Source organism: Crocodylus siamensis, chromosome 8, assembly GCF_052110815.1.
Source record: "Crocodylus siamensis isolate JL-2025a chromosome 8, ASM5211081v1, whole genome shotgun sequence".
In the NCBI taxonomy this organism is placed as follows: Eukaryota; Metazoa; Chordata; order Crocodylia; family Crocodylidae; genus Crocodylus; species Crocodylus siamensis.
In genome coordinates, this window is record NC_143402.1 from 64195737 (window position 1) to 64215822 (window position 20086).

Genomic DNA, 20086 nt, shown 5'->3' on the forward strand with positions numbered 1-20086 from the left:
TAGTGCAGAAGTGGCTTGGCTTGGGGGAGGAATGATGGGAGAAATGCCAGTGGCATGATGCAGGCCTCAGCACAGGAAACACGCCTTTGTCAGAGCTCCAGGGTGGATTTTTTTGACATGTAACACTGAACATGCTCCCTGTGCAACCGTATGCGAGTGCCTGGCTGCTTGTGCCCAGTAGTTGGTGACAGAAGCCAGACCCCTCAAGGTTGGGCTTTTCTTGTGTTTTCACAGCAGGAGGATAAGAAAGGCCTGGTGTGGAGGGGAGGTAGGATGTAGTGGATGTGGATGGGAAGGGGTGGGGGGGGGAAGATGTCTAGGTGCCTGGGTTTGGAGTAAGTGAAGAGCCAGGTAGCAGGAAAGGAGGGGCCATGGCTGATCCTGGGCTCTATCTTAGCAGTGCCTGGCGCAGTTGTTTCTCAGGGAGCTCCCACGTAGAGCCCCCTGCTTCCTCAGGCTTCTTTGAGAACGTCCATACAGCCTTCTGCAGCGGGGGCGAGGGGACCTGGAAGCGTGTGCAATTTTAAATGCGTTGCCATTTGCCAAAGCTAGGATCATGAGCTGAACTGAGCTTTGCAAACCTGCCTGCCACAGGTGGGTGCCCAAATACTTCTTATTCTTAATGGGATGTGGGTGCCCGCATCCCTTTGCAACTTTGACAATCTCTGATTTTATTCCACCCCATCTGCCTTTCCCCTTCTCCATGGAGCTGGGCCTGCACGTTGACAACCAGCCTGTGGGAGGTGGGGAGCCCTCTCAATGTGCGGGGCCTTCCCGGACTCAGCCCCACGTAGTCAAACCCTTCTCCTGTTGCTTAGGTTGGCTGGTTTGCTGGTTATGGACAATGCACTTGTAGATGTGATTCTAGTCCTGTGGTGCACTCTGTCTGGTGAAATCACCTACAGTCGTGTGTGGTTATGGAAAGACGTTGGATTGAAGCTGACAGTTTTGTTGACAAGAAGGGCCCAAATGCCAGCCCCCAAATCACCAGTATCTCAGAGACTTGGTATGGCAGGCAAGGAGATGAGAAGCTCATCAGACTGGCTCCTATCCCTTGGCAGAGGCATGGTGGGAAGATGAGAGGAACTCAGGACTCTTCTGTTGATATGGCCTCTGCTGCATGCCCTGATGTGGATGACTGAGTGGGATTGCTGCAGTGAGTGTCTCGCCCACTTTTACTCTGTCTCATGGATGTGGTTTTACATGGCCACATCAGCATGGCAGCACTGTGATCTGAGAAGCTGTAGGCTGCACTGTCCTGTGTGCAGCGGGTGCTCATTCTCTGCCCAGTGTCAGCTTCAGCACGTGACCACCCAGGCATGCTGAAGTCCACTGCAGATGTAAGAGCCTGCCTCTGTACAAAACCCACAATTCCCAGCATTGCCGTATTAGCCAGGACTGTCCAGCTCAGAGTCCCAGATTGGATTCAGGAGCCAGACACCAACCAAGGATTTTGTTTGCATATTGCATCAGAATTACTGTTGCATGTATTCCACCGGGGAGTGTATTTATGTAGTAACTTCAGTTGTGGACAACTTGGATGTCTGTATATAGGACACTGGGGAAGCAGCCTGGCACCTACTGGTCTCCCTCATCTCCCTTGTATACAAGGAACAGAGGAGAGAAGCCACAGGGATGGGAATGGCAGGGAAGAAAACAAAAACGTGCTGGGGGAGCTGTTATGAGAGGGCCAAGCTCTTCCTCCCTGCATCTCTTTTAACTGCTGTTAATGGAGACAACTTGCTCAGCCCCACATGGGGATTTGAGATGGCAGACATGAGATGGATTTTTTGTCCCCCACAGTTATAAATGACTTACTGTACTGAGATTGAGAACCAGCCCCAAGAGATGGGGCAGGGAGAAGCTTCATGTCTTAATACTTCCATAATTTTTGAGGCTGTGGGTGCACAGCTGAGTAAGGCAGTCCAAAGGTAATTGCTCCCTTCTCGCCCTCCTCAGCATGCACCCCTCAGTCTGAGTAAGTCAACTAGGAGGCAGTCGAGAGCAGACTGTGGGCAGGGGTTGGATATGTGGAGAAGCTACCTGTATGCATATCTGTTGTAGCCCCTAACAGAGGCTTTAATGCTATAAGTGTTTTCCTTGGAGATTGATTTTGCACCAGAGGTGTTCCCTGAAGGCATGGGACATTAATTAGGGTCACTGCTCTAGGTGGCACTGAATCCCATGATTGGATAATGAGAATAGAGCAGTGATTTACTGAACTCTTGGCACAAGATAAAACCTTGCACCTCTGCCCTTCTGATGCACTGATTCACAAACCACTGCACTTGCTGACCCAGTCTGGATATGTCACTTGGGTGAAGAAGTCATAGTACAAAAGCCTAAGAAACAGTGTGGTCTCAGGAGAATCCACTGTATGTTGACTGACAGATTACATTGTGGCTCCCTGTGTTATTGCATAATGTATTGTTTGTAACCAAAGTCAGAATCTAAAGTTGTTATAAGAGAGTAATTGGGAAATACTCTCATCTTCCATTTCCCTACAGTTTCAGTATCACTAATAGTTCATGATTCAGGGACTGGAAAAGCTGACAGGGCATCTCTTCCCAGGCAGTGGTCCTCAGTACACACCTGGGTAAACTCCCACTCTTGGGCTCTAAGCCTGATTGATACAGGCCCTGGATCTGTACTGCCCTACGCAGTGTGTGATGCCCCTGCAAAGTACAGTAAAAGCTGTGTTATCCAGCATCCCCCGGGAATGGGGGATGCCCGTTAATCAAATGTGCACCATCTGGCACAGTCCCTGGCATCAGTGTGCCGGGGGACAGAGAGGGGGGCCCTGCGCAGGCTGTTTTGCCCGGGGCCGTGGGCCACAGAAGTGGCAAGAATTCTGCTTGCGGCTGCAGCAGCGAAACCCGGAAGTGGTACTTCCAGTTTTGCTTTTTCCGCATCCCCTGGATGCCAGTTAATAGAGTTTTCCTAATAAAGTGCTGGTTAACACAGCTTTTGCTGTACTTGTAAAATGCTGCCAAGGTAGAGTGCCAGCCCTTTATGGCCCCTTTGCAAAGGTGGAAAAGCCCAGGCAAGATGCAGGATGGTGGAGAACTGAGCCCCATGTACATAGGTCTCTGCCAGGCTGAATCCCTCAAGATTCTTGTTTTATAAATACATATTTCACTTCCCAATACAAGTTCTTCATAAAGCAAGCCTCAGCTCACTTACTCTTCTCAATCATTTCCCTAGGTAGGCTTTCTTAGTCAGGGTTTCTTAGTAAGGGTTCAGGAAGGTACGTGCCCCTCCCTCCCCACCAGTTCTTGCTGCAAGAAACTGCAGAGGGAACCTGTGGGATTGAGCTCTACGGTGCACAGTGTGTGCAGATCCCTTCTGATGGGCTTCTCCAACCATGCCGCCTCCCTGGGCAGCCAAACAATAGCAGGACTGTGGACGTGGCGACCTCATTGCCCTGGATGGGGGGCTGGCTCCTCAGGAAGGTCTCAGTGGTAAAGTGGAGAGGATTTAGTATCTTTGGTGCTTGTAGTTCAGAATATAGCCCGGGTTGTGACCTCAGTACAGGATCAGGCAGTGAAAGAAGATGCTGGTCTGGACTGGGAGGAGGATAGGATCAGCATGGGGTGAGAAGATCCCTGGGCCACCTCACCCACCCCCTGGCACATGTAGAAATGCAAAGTGTTGTTAAACACAACCTGGCCACTCACGGCAACAGAAGAGCCAACCAAGGGGCTCTTTTGGGAGCAAGGTGATGCTCTTGTGGCAGAAGCACAGGGCTAGGAATAAGATTTGGGTTCTGGGTGCTCTGCCACTGACTGCCTGTGTGTGACGCGATCTCTGTGGCAGGTAAAGTAGGGTGCAGATTTTTTTTTAACTATTATTTTTAAGGAAATGTTTTTCATGTCCCAGACCAAATTAATCTGTTTGAATTGTCCAAGAACCATATGTGGCCCTGCTACTGACAAGTATCCTCCACCCCAGGCTGGGGCTTCAGCTACTTCCAAATCCTTCGGCAGGCATCCTAGCCCCAAGCCCAGAGACTTCGGATGCCTCCTAGTTTTGCTTGCCCTCAGCTGTACGGCCGCAAGAGCACAAGTAGGGGGTGAAGGTTTAGCCACGTGGCCTGATGCAGTGCAGGGTGCTGCGATCCCACCATGGCAGCACCCAGCACGGTTAGCTGCATGCTCCCCCTCCGGCCTTGCCTGTGTGCCGACTTTCCCACGCGCTGGCCGGGAGCTCCCCCAGCTTTCCCTGCCTAGTGCAGTTCATATCAGCTGAGCTGGCTTTATCTCTGCTCCTTGATCCAGGGGAGAGGCTTTCTTCTGCAGTACTGTGCCACAGCACTTTCTGTCTAATTGGTCCTTTTGAGCCAGTTCCTGTTGCCCCCCTCCCCTCCCTGAGCCAGTTCCACCCTGGGCAGTAATTATCCCTGGAAACTCCCCCTCCAGTCACTGCCTACCTCTGCTGCACTGTGGGATGCTCATTATTCACAGTGACAAAGCCCCTTTGATCACTGACGAGCACTCTGAACCATGTGACCCTGGAGGGGGTGGGACCTTCTCTGCTAACACATCCAGGAGGCTTGAGTGTTTCAACTGCTTGGGTGAGTCTCCTCATGCTCCCTTTGTTCTTTCAAATAATCCCACTGCTTCCTGGCCGTGGGCCCTCTCTCCTGCCGCAGGTTGCCTCGCAGGGCTGCGGGCGGGCTGGGGCACGGGGCAGATCCTTCTGCTCCGGGCTAGCTTGTGACAAGCCGACTGAAAGGTGCCAGGCTCAGGGCACGCAGGCTTCAGACTGCTTTTCCATGGAGATGGGCAGGTTTCCGCCGGGTGCCAGCTACTTGCTGCTAAACCCCGCCGAAATCGCTTTGCGTCCAGTCTGAGTCGCTGCAAGGACAGGGATGGGGGGAATTTTGTTTCAATGCCCTCACCAGATTCTGCAGCAGACAGAAGAAAAAGAGCTTTGTGTTTCACAGCTATCTCTTTGTAAATATTTAGCCAAGGGAGCCGAATGCTTTAATTTCTGCCTCTGATCGTTTCCTTCCCTTGCTTTCAAAGGCTGTTCTGCGAGCAGCTTTGCTCTCCTTGAGGCAGAGGCATGAGACTTCACTGTAACTTTCCCCCAGCCTTTCTCTAGTGATCTGGCTTGCAAGAGTTTGGTGCAAATGGCTGGATTTTTTTTCCCCTGTAAGCCCCAGAAGTAGGTCTGGGGGTTGCTCACCTTGTGCCTCTCTTTAAACATGTAGCATTTCTCTCTAAATCCGCCGTTCACAGGTTTTGGTTTGAGGCAACATCTCTGCTGCTGCCTTACGTTAAACTGATGGAAACTCTGAGGTCTGCAGCAGTTTTAAAGTGTGGGAGGGCAGGATGTTTTCTCTGACACTGAGCGGCGGCGGGGGGGCAACCCCTGCTCTTCAGTTTATCGCTTGCAATGGCTGGCTGTGGACCAAGCAGCAAGGATTGGGGATGTGTGCGTTGAAATGGCCATGGGGATGTGTTTGTTGAAAAGGCCATGGTGTGGGAAAGCTTGGGTTTTGCTGTGTAAATGCTTATCTGAGACTTCTCAGGCAGCAAGTATTGGAAGGAGGTGTCCCTAAGGCATAGCCCTCTCCCCCAAGGTATAGCCCTGAAGTCAGTGAATCTGGCCTGATCCATTTACTGCCACAGGCCCCTTTCTTGCTGTTCTGAAGGATGCTGCTTTTCCCATAAGGGGCTGAGCAAGCAGCTGTTTGTGACTGTGCCATTGTTACTGGCTGAGTGACTTAAACGTTTCCAGTTGCACACTAGACTGCCTCAAGGTTTTCATAGATTTCAGAGTTTAAGGCCAGAAGGAACCAACAGCAGGTCTCTTCTGACCTTGTTGAGCACAGGCCACTGAATGCTGCCCAGAGACCCCTATTTTTAATCCAGTGATTTGAGACCAAAGCATTTCACTCCTTAAGAAACTAAACTGCTGCCAAGGCTGAGACTTGCAAGGCTTTCTCTTTGCTAGTTCCCTCACTGTTCAGGGTGCTTGCATGTATTACTGATGCAGAGAAAAGAGAAGACTGGAAACCAGTGCTTGACTTTGGGGCAGGTGTCTTGCAGGCTGCAGCCTCGCATGGGCAATTTAGTATCATGTGCATTTCCTTATGTTGTGTTGCCTCTGATGCCTCCTGTGCTGGTGAAGGAGGACAGCTCTCACGTTTTACAGCTGATCTGAGCTGCCACTGTAGGGGGCTGCAGTCACCCCTGTGCTGGTGACTGTGAGGAGGTGTTTCATATTCGGACTTAGATCTGGGCCAGATGCTGCTTGCAGATACATCCTCCATCACAACATTCACGTGCTCTTGAGCAAAGGCAGTGACTGCTTTGACTAAGTCGTGGCCACATGGGTCTTGTATTTTGAGAGAGTAGATCTCGCTGTTCCAGGCACTTCTGCTCATCTCCTCCTGCAGGGTCACACAAGGGGTGCTTGGTGGCCATAGGTTAGTTATTTGTCTTCTGTATGCCTCAGTTTCCCCATCAGTACTTCTTCTGTCAAGGCTTTGTGATTTATGGATTGAAAGTACTGTCTTGGAGCTGGATCTCCGTACTGTTTTGTCATATAAGTCATTCTTCTCATTTGGAGCATATTTTCTCCTTCCCTTATATCCCTGGGCTATTCCCCCCCCCCCCCACTTCACTTGCACACAAACACTGCCACAAGAGGGGAAGTCTGTAATCAGCCCAGCTCTGATCCCCTCTGCCTTCCCCTGATTCCTGACTTCTGCACTGCATTTCCAAAAGGAGAATTGCCCGTGGTGTTTTCCAAGTAGGCCTCTCATCAGTTAAAGCCCCAGACTGCCACTTCCTTGGCTGTAGACTTGTCCTGTAGGCTCTCCAGGGCACAAAGTGTATCCTGCCCACTTTGTAACATATTGTGTAGATGTACAGGCTATCATAATGATGTTTACAGTAACACTTTGTGATACATTAGTATCAGGTGCAAGCTCAGTAACACTTTTTGTCAAAATGCATGGCTGTTTCACTGCCAATAGAGCAAAATATCTTAGTGGGCTCTGGGGGAGAAATGTTCCAGTCACATGGATATGTCATGAAAGTGATATAACAACTGTGATGTCAGAATCATGAAATAGGATGCTTTTCGATCCTGACAGTTTTCTAATCCGTAGGGTACTGTATGCAAACGAACCAAAGTCCAAGCGTAGACTGATTGGTTGATTAGTCAGTGATGTTTTACACTTTTTCTTCAACCAATGTTCTCAACTTTTTTTAACACATCAGTAAGATGAAGTGGGGGGGGGGGAAGTTTCCCCACCTCCTTCCTTTACAGTCCCGTGTCTCCTCCCCACCCCCCCCCAGCAAATTTTTAAATTATAAAAAAATATACCTCATATCAGGGCTGTCAAGGCCACGGCCTGCATGTGGATCTGGCTTATGAACCCATGCCATTTGGCCCATGGTGCTGGTTGATGGGTTGGGAATTCAGGGTCAGGATGAGCAGGAGGAAGCTTGTTGCCTGAAATCTGGGGTGTGGTGCTCTGTTAGAGACATATGCTGATGATAGGGTTGGTGGGGGGGAGACAGGGGAAGTGATGGCTGTGTTAACCCTCCCACACCACCACCACTGCCCCTTGCCTTACTGCTGGAGGTGGGTCTCGGTCTGCAGATCTGGCCTCAAGGACCAAGAGTTTGATGCTTGTGATCGATATGCTTTTTGCAGACCCCAGTTTTTGTATTAACGTTCTTGGATGCCTTTACTCTGAAGCACTGAACGCAGGAACTCTGTAACCAGAGGAGGTGCATGCTGGCCGTTCTGTTTGCCATATGATCTCCCCAAGCTTCACTCCACGTCTTCTGAAGGCAGCAGCACTGCAGTCTAGTAATTAGAACGGGCAAATGAGAACCAGGATTCCTCTGCAACTGTTCTGCTTTGTGACTTCAGGCATGTCTCTCAACTTCTCTGCACCTCAGTTCACTGATCTCTAAAATGGGACTAGTGTGTCCCTAACAGGGAGTGTAATGAGGCTGTATTCATCGGCACAAAAGCAACCCCCATACAGGAGTCAGTTGGATATGCATTTCAGTGAAACACAGCTGAGACTTTACCCAGGGTTCAGATGTGGCATGTGGAATTGCAACGGAATTGGATTCTTTTGGGGAAAGTTTGAGTAATTGCTGAGGGGGCCAGCTTGAAAATCAGGTTTGTTCTGGTAAGATGGTTTCAGTCTTAATTATAGTTATTGCCACTCCAGAACGTGGGTAAAGCACTGTGTGATATGCAGCTGGCATCTGCCAGATACATGCAAAGCATTCTTACTCCCTGTCCCCAGTGCCTGGGTTTAGTCTTTCCCCTCTGTCAGCCATGCAGCTGTGCCCCTCGTCTGTAGAGGAAACAGTGGGGTTGGGGCTTAATGATGCTGTCTACAACACATACCTTGGTTTCTACTGGAGCGTCTCATGCATACTCAGAAGAGAAAAATCTAAGTTGAACCCTCCCCATTCCTATGTGAACAGCCTCCTCTGGGCCCTGGGAGCTCCGGCTGTGGGAGCAGAATCCTTCTTCCTCAGAATTCAGGGACCCTTGGGAACTGCAGCAGAGACGCTGGCACGGTGTCATGAGAGTGTTTAAGGACCCCGTGGAGCAATAATGTAGCTCCCACTGAAATCACTACCTGTAATCCCCATCCTCTTTATAGCAAGAAACAGTGCCTCATTGTTAACCCCATTGCTAGACAGGGAGCTTGCCAACTCTCTCTGGCTTAGTGAGTGCCCTGGCCTTTTTACCCTAAAACATGGCTCCCAAGTAATGGTCAGAGAAAAGCTGACTGGTCATGTGGTGCTGGCTCCTTGCTTTCACCTGCTAAAAATATATCCAGTGCTTTCTTAGCCTAGCGTTTTCCATGTAAGCCATTGCTGCTCTTGGCACACAGTAGTTGCTTGATTGACAGTGGCAAGGGAAGGGTCTCCAGGACTCAGAAGTTGTGGGCATGTTGGGATGAAGTTCAGGTGCTCTGAGATCATGCCTCTTTTTTCCTGTTTTGATAAATCCAGTCATAAATGATGTTCTTCTGTACTGCAGGCATGCGTGCTGAGTGCAGTGCAGGAAAAGAAGTTCCTATGCTCTCCACAGCCAGTCCACTTATTCCTCATCTCTGGATCTTAAATGAGGGCTCTGATGAGCACTGGGGGACTGTTCATCAGGCAGCAAGACCCCCTGCAGTTCAGGGTTGCGTGCCTGTGGGTGGAAGGAGCTTTTGGAGCAGAGAGGAGGAAGAAGCCAAGCTCGGGATGATTCTCCAGTGGCGGCCCCCTCTGCATCTTCATTCGGGTTGCATTTTGCCATGCTAATTTCAAGCCTCTCCCTTTCCCCCCATGTGTTTGAATGGGACTCAGCATTGGGTAAAAGCTTTATGTCTTCTTTCCTTTCTCATGGGTTAGCCGGGGTGGGCTAGCCCTTCCTGGTCTGTGGCAGGATGCCGAGTAACTTGCCCCTGCCTCTTTCTCGCTGGGAATGTTTACAGCTGGTCCCCCCGATTCACAGATTCAAGACAGCCCCTGGCTGCCAGCCCCTTCCCTGCTGGGCTCGGAGGCTGAAAGTACAAGCATGTGAAGTCAAGCTAGACAGAGGCCTTGCCCGCACCCTGCGTGGGATCGGATCACTGCCGGCTCCGGTTTTAGCCCATTTCAACTTCTGCTGAGTTTCTCCGGCAGCGCTTTCCTCTCATTTTCGCCCTCCCTCCATCCCAAACTGATCAGTGACACTCACTTCCTGTAACAGAGCCCTCCCATTGTTTGCCACTGACCCCAGCGCATCTCCAGATTACATCACGGTCCTTCATTTCCTGCCAGTGGTGGCTGAGCCTGGAGACCCTCCTCCCAGGGGGGCTCTTCGTCCTCACCGCTCATGCTGGGAACGCGATTGCCATATTGTTTTCCTGGGGCAGCGTGGGACCGTGCTTTCCCACACCACGTCTGGAGGCTGATGCCAGCTAATTTCACCACAGACTTGTATGCCCAGACAGCAACTGTCAGCTCTGACTCTGTTGTTCTTCCCCTCGAAAATGGGAGCTGCCCCTCCTTGTTTCGGGCAGTAGGACTCTTGTCAGACGGGTGGGCCAACCTGTTTCCTGCTCTGGCCTCCTATTTCTTGCAGAAGGCAAGGTAACCTTACAGGCTATCTAAACGAGCCATGCATAGCTGAAGCTTTTGGAAGAAGCGGCTTACGTCTTCAGACTAACATGGCTAACTCTCTTTCTCCTGTTTCTTGACCGCTGTGCCCAGGCTCCGAATGAGAGTAGTGGGGTAGGTGGGACTGGGCACAGTGAAGACAATACCAGCTAACGGGGCTGGGAAAGGAGAATAAAAGTCACAGACTTTATCTGTACCCAAAAGGTTGGGGCAGCTGGCAGGCGCCTCCTCTGAGGCACCCGCCTCCAGCTACCAGGCTGCAGAGCAGAAGAGGCCTCTCCTTGTTCTCTTCTCAGAGAGGAATTATCATATAAATACTGCTGGCCTGGTGCCTCCGAGGTTGCCTTTTCTGGGGCTAAGGAAATGCAGATCTTGGGGAGGGGAGGCAGGGTGAGGCCGAACTCCCAGGTTTCCTCCCCATTTCTGCCCCAGGAGGTGCTTTTGCTTAGCAGAAAACATGAGCTTTTCCTTCCAGCATGGCCGCATGAATGTGTTTGTGAGCTGTTTTCCCCAGGAGAATGGGTTTGCAAGCAGAGGCCACTCTTCTGGTAGGAGAACAAGATAAATCAGCTCTGGACAGCAGGGTAATACCAAGGTGAAAGGATCCCAGTAGAAACAATTGGAAACTTTCCCAGAGAAATGGAGTTGTCGTGAACTCCTGACCTGGTTCCTCTGGATCTGGGGAGAGCTCCTATCCCAGCGAGTTCTCCGTGACCGGCTGCGCTCCACTCGGGCAAACTGAAGCCCGGGTGGTCTAGCGCAGCACAGTTGAGACAAAGCTGCTGGTTGCAGGGAAGGGGCTATGAGAGCTGCCATCCCTGAGGAGAGGATCACTGGCCCTATCCCTGGGAAAGTTCCCAATTAGAGGAGAGCGGAGGTTTCCCTCTGAGGGACGCTGGATCTGGGTCCAACAGGCATGAGGAGGAGTTAATGAGAGATTCCCAAGAATATGCTAGTGAGGAATAGTGCCGCTGCCTTGATTGTCTGAATTTTCCAGTGTTCTGCTGCTCTGTTAAGCATTAAGACACAATCACCCTGTGCAAGGGAAATGTTAATAGATGGATTTTCTCATCTCCTGAGACGAGTGGGAGGGTAGGTTCCTCCCCTTCCTGCCAGAATCCTGACAGCTGCACCCAATTATCCCCCACTTTGACCCCTACCCCCACATAAGCTCAGGTTTGAGGCCCAGCAGCTTTGTTTGATAATCAGCCACTCTTGGGCAGAGGGGGGATGCTGCTCTGGCTGTACCATGTGCTTTCTCTACAACCCTGAGAGTATGAGCTGGGGCTGTCCCATGTGGCCATGCGACCTGCACTGCTAGTCCATCTGCATGTGCTGCCATTGCTTTCAGCTCTTCATCACAAGCTACTGTCATCCAGCCTTTCTTCACTTTAGGCACACTGTGGAGTCTAAATCAGAGCCTTCTACCTAGTGCAGGTCAGAAACCTGGTGGCTCATCCAGCTGCTTTCCAGTCCCCAGACTGTGATGCCAGCCACGTTACTCCCTTATGTGTCATTGGCTGCAGAGGCTGGCATCCCATAAGCATGCTGGCCTGATGGGTCAGTTACCTGGGGCAGACCTTTAATGTTGATGGGCAGGCATTGGTGTCATGCACACAGCCAGCTACAGATCCGTAGCTGGTCCTGAAGCGCCTTTGTGGACTTAAGCAATGCAACACACAGTAACTTAGTCCCAAGAGAAGGAACAAAGTGGTGAGCTCTAGCATTAACTCTGCCTGCTGACTGGGCTGGGCTGGAAATTACCAGTGTTCTTGTAGTAAAAGAATCATAGAAAGTTAGGGACCTCAGGAGTCATCTAGTCCAACCCCTTGCTCAAGGCAGGACCATTCCCAACTAGATCATCCCAGCCAAAGCTTTGTCTAGTCAGGTGTTAAAAACCTCCAAGGATGGAGATTTCACAACCTCTCCGGATAACCTGTTCCAGTAGTAAGAAAATTCTTCCTGATATCTAACCTAAACTTCCCTTGCTGCAACTTGAGCCCAGTGCTCCTTGTTCTGTCATCTGTCCCCACTGGGAACAGTCCAGCTCCACCCTCTTTCAAACCCAACCCCCCTTCAGGTAGTTGAAACCTGCTGTTAAATCCCTTATCAGTCTTCTGTTCTCTAAATAAGCCCAGATCCATCAGTCCTTCCTCATAAATCATGTCCCTCAGCCTCTTCACCATTTTTGTTGCCCTCCATTGGACTACCTCCAATTTGTCCACATCCTTTCTGTAACGGGGAGCCCAAAACTGAATGCAGTACTCCAGATGTGGCCTCACCAGTGCTGAATAGAGGGGAATAATCACTTCCCTCGACCTGCTGGCAACACACCTACCGATGCAGCCCAGTATGCCGTTAGCCTTGTTGGCAACAAGGGCACAGTGCTGGCTCATACTCACCGAAGTGCCCACTGTAACCCCCAGGTCCTTCTCTGCAGAGCTGCTGCCCAGCCAGTCAGGCCCCAGCTTGCACTGGTGCATGGGATTATTCCGTCCTAAGTGCAGGACTTTGCACTTATCCTTGTTGGACCTCATGAGATTCCTTTTGGCCCAACCTCCAATTTGTCTAGGTCCCTCTAAATCCTCGCCCTACCCTCCAGCATATTTACTACTCCCCCCCACCCCAGCTTGGTGTCATCTGCAGACTTGCTGAAGGTGCACTCTGTGTCATCTTCCAGGTCATTGATGAAAACATTGAGCAAAACTGGCGCCAGGACCAACCCGTAGGGCACTCCACTTGATACCTGCTGCCAACTAGACATCAAGCCATTGATTACTACTCTCTGAGCCCGGTGCTCCAGCCACTTTTCTATCCACCTTGCAGTATGTTCATCCAGTCCATGCTTCCTTAGCTTGCCTGGGAGACTGTATCAAAAAACTTGCTAAAATCAAGGTACGCCACATCCATTGGTCTCCCCACATCCACAGAGCCAGTCACCTATTAGTCCTATTAGATCCAGTGGTGGTATCTAGCATAGAAGCAGCACTGGAAGATCTGCTTTGACATGGGTGCATGAGGAGCTAGGGTCTTGAAATGAAAGCCATTTTACTTATAGACCTCCACTTTATATTCCTCTTTGTCTAAGTACTGCATGTCCTTATGACCCTGCTGCCTTAAGCTGATACAGACACATGTCTCAGATCCTGCAAAGTGCAGAGTAGCCTTCACAGTGCAGAGTAGCCTTCACTCACTCCCCTGAAGCCAAGGATTGCTTTGTACCTGCAGGACCTACCCCTCCCAGTGCCTGTGTTGGCCGTGGCCAGGAGATGTGGCTCTACAGTGCGCTGGTTTCCCAGGGAAGTGTTTCCTCAATGGGGAAGCTGATGGCAGGAGCAGAGGTGAAGGACGTCATTGACTGAGCATTCACTCCCCTTTGGTGCTGCAGCACAGAGATAAACAGGAAGATTTTATCAGCTCATTTATCACCACAGCCAGCGAGCTGTTGCTGGGGGTTGGGACCAGGCAAGGGCTCCTTCTTAGGGTGGTTAAGACACACAGCTGATCATCAGGAAATCAACTAGCCTTTGTCACCCCCTGTCAAGTCCGTGCCTCCCACCTGCGGGTGCTAGTTGGCTGGGGTTCACTGATATTTCAGGGCACTTTTAAACGGTGTAGTGATAGGCATAGCTATAAAAATGTGGCTGGCTATCCCTGCCTGGTTCCTTCCTGCCTCCTTTAGTCTTTTACTCAGGTCTGTCTTCGATATCAAAATATCAGCGTGATTATTAGAACAGCCCCACCAGCAGATGATGCAGCTAGCTCTATAAACAACCTGTTATGGCAAGCTGCTGTTAATTAAGTTTTGGAAGAAAGAGCAGCATTTAATCGGCTGCAATAGAGACAGAACGATGAGTTTCCCTTCTCATCGGGGTCAGGTTTTCCTAGTTGCTTTTGGTTTTGTAGCACTGAAGACCAGAAAAATCTCACCTGAGTAGGAGTTCCCAGGAACACCAGCCCCCTGCCCCCTCCTTCCGCATAGCATGTGTCCGTGGGCATGTGGGTAGTCAGGAATATAGATGTCTGGCTGGTCTGGCCTGCATTGCCCTTCCTCAGGCAAGTCAGTGCTATGTGGGATTCCTAACAGGGATAAGGGCCAAAGTTGGTCCGGTTCTCAATTGTGCCTGGTGACCCAGTTTCCCAGCTTGGTGCTAACGGAATGGGCACGTGAGCTACGTGAGCACCTGCTTGAGCACCCGGTGCAAACCTCATGACTTCCTGATGCAGAGGAGGATCTTGGGCGAGATCAGCCCTGCTGCAGCTGTCTATTCTAACGTGGCGGAAGTGCTGCGTTGCTCAGCATTAACAGCAACTCTCATCTCTGAGCAGGAGGTAACCCACTGTGTGTGTGCGCACTGCTAGACCTCAGCTGGGAGTATTTTTCCTGAGATGGAACCAATCTCATTCACTTGCCTGTTCCGGTGAAAGCCCCTGGAACAGTCCTCCCTTTGTTTACTGGTGCTGGAGTACTTGCTGGACCTGCTGCGACTTGTGCAAAGAACAGCGAAACCCTTGAACACCACAAGGAGTTTGGTGTACTATTACTTGTGCTTTGTATCACAGGAGAGTTAGCAGGCCCTCGCTGGGACCTGGGCCATGTTGTGCTTGGCACTGTCCGCACGTCTGAGGCTGTCTTTGCCCTGAGGACTTCCACACTAAGTAGAGAAGTCTGACGGGTTGGGAAAGGATAAAGAGGTTCAGTGGCTTACCCAAGGTCCCGGTGCAGGCCAGTGTTGAAGAACCCAGATCATCTCATTCCCAGCTTGGTGCACTAGCCCCTCGGTCATGGCTGTCCAACTTCTAAGCGGCCAGGAGCCAAAGGCCTTGCTAGCAGGAGATGCACATAGCTTGCATCAGGATGAACTGTGGGCCCCCTGGGCCACTTGCTGTGCAGGTGTCCCCCGCACACACCCTGACCCCCCTGCACTGTGCATGCCAAGCTCACCTTTGGCTCCCCTGGCTGTGCCATGCTGGACAACCCCACCCCCTGGGGCAGGGAGAGGCAGCAAAAGCTGGAGGAGGGAGGAAGAGCCAGGAAACTGCAGCTGGAGTTATATGAGGTGAGTGGAGCTATGGGGTGAGTGGTGGCCAGACAGGGGCCTGGCTGGGGGGGGGCCGCACCTTCACCCTTCATGGGCTGCCAGCCGGACAGCTGTGCTCTGGATTATGCAGCTTTTATTTCATTTGCTCCACTGGGTAGATTCCCGTTTCTGTCCAAAATGCTGGTTCTCCTCCCAGTAGATAAAAGCAGGCTGAAGCAACTGTGGAATTGAGTAAGGCTAACAGTTAAAGTGCTAACAAAACTGACTGATGTGGGACCATTGAGAGAACCAAGGGCCTGATTCTGCAGCAAGTAAAGGTGAACATAAGCGTTCTACTGACATCAGTGGGAAGGAGATTTTGTCCTAAATGCAGGGAACCTGGTCAAATACTGAATATGGGCTCATTTACCAGCTTCACTAAATTGATAGAAAAACCAGTTCAGTTAAATCAGGGCAGTCCTCTAGGGAGGACTCAGCTCTACTGGCCTGTATGCTGTTCTGGGCTTTATGGTTATTGCTATACTAAGGGTTGTACAGCTAAGACAGTGCAAGCACTGCACATAGACAAACTGTCAAAGAAATGTGGTTGTGGTAAAAGTGTCTGGTGGGTGCCACTCTGAGAAGATAGAAGTTCAGTTTGTTCTGAAGGCTGTGGAAATCAGAAACTAGAAATTATGGGCAAAAGTCACCCAGCAAATGTCTAGCCTGAACCCCGGGGGGGACTGTCTTAGCTAGCAAGGAGGTTGGTTTGATTCTGAACGATCTCATGAAGGAATTGGTGGAGGCCTCAATACTGGTGTCATTCAGATTCAAGCTGGTCTGAGCACTGGGTAACCTATTGCAGAGCCAGCCGCACTGGGTGGCCATGCCGGGGTGAAGCAGAGTTGAAGGCAGTTTGGCAACCAACTTGGGCCTCAGAGGTGGGCCCTGTTTCCATACACTTCACTGCATTTATTGCTTCACACACAAAAGTGGTATTTTAAAAATGTGACTTTTCCCCCTTCCTCTGCTCGTAGCAGCATGGACTGTGAATTGTTCCGTGTTTCCTGTGTGTCTTCATGCAAATGGCCTGTTGTTTTTTTTAAGTCATCTGAGGATTGAGCTGTTAGTGGTTACAGAAAAGAAAACTGGTAGTAGCAAAGCAGTGCCAAGCCACTCTGAAATTGTCACTGCGAACTGCTCCGCCATTGCTGTGCCGAGGGGAGAAGACTCCTTGTCACTTCTGGTCCTGACTCGGCTTATGCTACCACTGACCTTTCACTGTGCTCAGCTTGGTGGAGCCGCATAGCACAATTGTGCTGGGGAAACAAGCCAAGCAGCCAGACTTGCAGGATAATAGCCTTCTGTTGGAGGGGCTAGTGGAATGATGAACTGGGATCTAGATGTGCAGGCTTTTCTGTAGCAGAAGGGTGTGTGTGAAGAAGGCATCACATCTGGGAGAACAGGGGTGATGGATCTTGATAAAGGAGGCCTGTCAGTCTTTCTAGTTGGTTAATTGGCCATTGGCTTCAATTGGGTAGAGATGGCCAGCAGCCTACTGTCGTGGAATAAGGAATTGGCTCCCTGCACCAGGGCCCCCTAGGAGGTGGGGCAGAAGGCAACACTGAAGGCTTCCTTGCAGGAAGGGAGTTGATACCTCTCCACCAGCCTAGAAGATAGAGGCAGCTCCTAGGAAAGTGGACTGTGAATCTATCTATCCTTCTTGTTAGCAGAAGGGGACTGCTCTCCCGTTGTGCTCCAGGGAGTAGGGCTGCTCACCTCTGGAAGCTTGCAGCATCGTTGCTTGTAGGATGCTCTGACACTGGAAACACTTGCGTGTTGTGCAACAATGTCTGCGTGTACAGTGAAATCAACCTCTGGTGTACCATATCCTGTGGCTTTGGTCATCTCCTGGATGGTGCCAAGTGTCCCCTCCACTTGAGGTTGGCGCATGATGCATCTGAGCTCTTGTGCTGTGGGAGGAGAGGCTGATGGGTGAATCTTTCTTGTCTGCCCCTTCAGTGTGAGCTTGCCCCCAGGCACAAGACTTAGCAATGCCATTGCCCTCTGGGAAGTGATTGGTTGTGCAGTGAGGGATCACTTGCCTTCCATAATCAAGTGAGTTGGCACTTCAGGTCTCCCTCCTGTGAAAGAAAGGATACTGCTGCAGCAGCATTGCTGGGGGGGTGGAAAGGAAGTGAGTCCACCCTCTTGACAGAAGGGCTGACTCATCTCAAAGACAGGCCAGCTTTGCATATTGACTGCTGGCAAAATACAAAATAGTTCCTTCCTTCCTTCCATCCTGCGAGTGGACGGGGGCCAGGCAGAAGGAGCCGTTTCCCCCCCACTTTGGTAGGGGGTCAGCCAGGCTGGCCTAGCTCACTGCACAGGAATGTGTTATTTTTCTTAAGAGCTGTAGAGCTAAGCTGCCCTCACTAACCTCACGTCTTTTTCTTAAAGGCACTCCGGTTTCACCTGAGAGAGGAAAGCAACGCAGGGGGGCATGTACAGAGTGGGCTTTCTGATTTGTCGGTGTCTAGGCATAAGAGGGAGTCCGACCACAGACAGCCCCTGGCTTTGAGTTTGAGAGAGAGCCAAGATTAGAGCGACCCAGAGTTACTGAGTCTTGCTTGACTGCGTGTGCGTTGAATCGTGTGTATCTGGGAAGGAGCAGATGCCTTTTCTCCACCCATGCTCTGCCCGCATGCACCGCACCACACCGCACTGCAGTAGGAGGTGGGACCTTCCTCTCTCTGCTCATAGGTGGCCAGTGGAGAAGAGCCACTTCTCTCCAAGATGTCTGATTCTGAGAGGTGCCCATGTTACTTCAGTTGTTCTGTGGCCCCATTTATTTCACCCTTTAGGGCTTTAATCGGGGGTGGGCAATTATTTTGGGCAGAGGGCTGCTTACTGAGTTTTGGCAAGCCATCGAGGGCCACATGACAGGCAGCCAGGGACAGATTAATAATTAATTTTCCAAATTTTTTTAGTGGCACTGTGGGCCGGATAGAATGGCCTGGTAGGCTGCATCTGGCCCACAGGCTGCATTTTGCCCACCCCTGGCTTTAATGCACACATCATCTGTCTGTTATCACTACTGACACAGATGTCTAAGGCAAAGTGACTTGCTTCAGATTAAATAGAAGCCCGTATCAGAGCAAAGATTGGAGCCCAGACTCCCAAATCCTGAGCCAGGGTCTTAACTGTTGGATTATATTTCCCTCACACTAATTTTCCCCCATCAACAGCACATGCTACAGTCAACAGTGCACTTTCCCAGAGGTTAGACTATAGCTTGTGTACCCCTATGTTAGAAGGAAGAGAAGCTGTGATGCTGGCAAACACTGCTGTTTTGCCACAGAAAGATTTTAATTTCCATTTGATAACCAGCATCTTCCCAACACACTTTATCTACAGGAAGGTCCGTCTGGCTACTACGAGCTATGCAAATACTTGATTTTTTTTTCCATTTGTGACTCTCCCCATCATATGTGGCTTATATGAAACAGTTTGTTTGGGGCAGGGCTAGTACTTTAATGTCCTACTCCAGCTACAAAAAATGGAACTATTTAATTTCCAAAATGTCAATATGAAACATTTTAACTTTTCCTAGATGCTTCCCACTTCTTTTGAGTCCAACTATTTGCTGAATTTGACCATATTCTTTCTCTAATGTTGTAATTGTATCTGAAAGGAGGTTAAAGAAAAGGGTGGTGAGGAAAAGGACCCATTAGAGACAGAGGGAATACAGGGGGTGGTAATGAGTCCATCAAGGATGGGTAAGGAGCCCTAAAAGCCCAGCGGTAGGAGACTACACCCCAGATGAGCCTGAGGGCTGCTACACCCTGGCTATGTCTACATGTACGCTTTACTGCAGAGTAAGCTAATTTGCTGTGGAGTAAAGCATCACCGTCTACACATGTGATGCTGTTAGGCCTCAGTAAATTAATTTATGCTGCAGTAAAACAGTACTGTTGGGGACAGTACTATTTTACAGCCAAGTAAAATAACTGAGATTAAATGCACATGTAGACACTGACGACAGGCATAAACTGTGCCTGGTCATCCCAGCCAGCCGTGGGCCTGACTCCTGCCTGTTCTTCCCTGACCCAAATTGCTGTTGTCTTGGGAGCACATGTAGACACTGTGACCAGTAGTTTACTCCAGCTCAAACTGCTGCAGAGTTTATTGTTTCACATTGCAAGTGTAAACACACCCCCTGTCAACAAGATTCTCTCCCCACAAGGACCTGCCCATTGATAACATCAAAGCGTGGTGAGTCAAGTGGGGAAACTGGGAGTGAGAGCGCCTTGACTTGCATGAGACCATGTGGACTGTAAGCTGGATCCAGAACATTGGATCATGTGCTCAATGAGTAGACATCAGTGTCTCGATGTTCAACAGGGTCCCTTCTGGCCCTGCTTTTTATGATTCTGTTATTCTCTGATACCATTATGATGGTACCTAGAGGAGCTGAATCAGAATAAGTATGCCAAGCACCATAAATGTATATAGAGAAAAATGTTGGTCCTTGCTTTGCAGAACTTACAGTTTAAAGAAGAGACAAACAAAGGTGAAGATGGAAAACAGAAGGGATGGCCCGAGGTTACAAAGCCAGTCAGTAGCTGAGTCGGGACTAAAACCCAAGTGTCATCTTCTGAGTTCTGTGCTGATACTTTATCTGGATGACGCTGCCTTTAAAGTGACTGGTGACTTTCTGCCTGCTGCCGAGGCTGCATTTTTTCCCTATGTTCCAGAGCAGGATTTCACCATTTCTGTTTTGTTGTTAACATTGTTCTCAGACAGGCTTGACCCTTGACCAGATAATTGCAGATCCCTGCTATCTTCATGGCTGTCATTTCTGGGGACTGAGGCAGAACTGGTTTGATTTACTTTGAATCCTCATGGGATAGGCTCCCCTTC

The 20086-nt window shown here is 50.3% G+C and overlaps 1 protein-coding gene across 4 annotated transcripts in view; it reads left to right on the plus strand.

Annotated features, from left to right (window-relative positions):
- Positions 1 to 20086, plus strand: part of SEPTIN9 (septin 9) — a 241120-nt gene that overhangs the window by 168944 nt on the left and 52090 nt on the right. The window contains exon 1 of one of the 4 annotated variants that reach the window (XM_090059008.1): positions 4435 to 4573. The exons of the other annotated variants lie outside the window; for them this stretch is intronic. Within the exon in view, the coding sequence (XP_089915134.1) occupies positions 4447 to 4573 (127 nt within the window). The 5' untranslated portion in view covers positions 4435 to 4446. Of the gene's footprint in view, positions 1 to 4434; positions 4574 to 20086 lie in introns of those variants that run through there. 4 annotated transcript variants of the gene reach the window in all.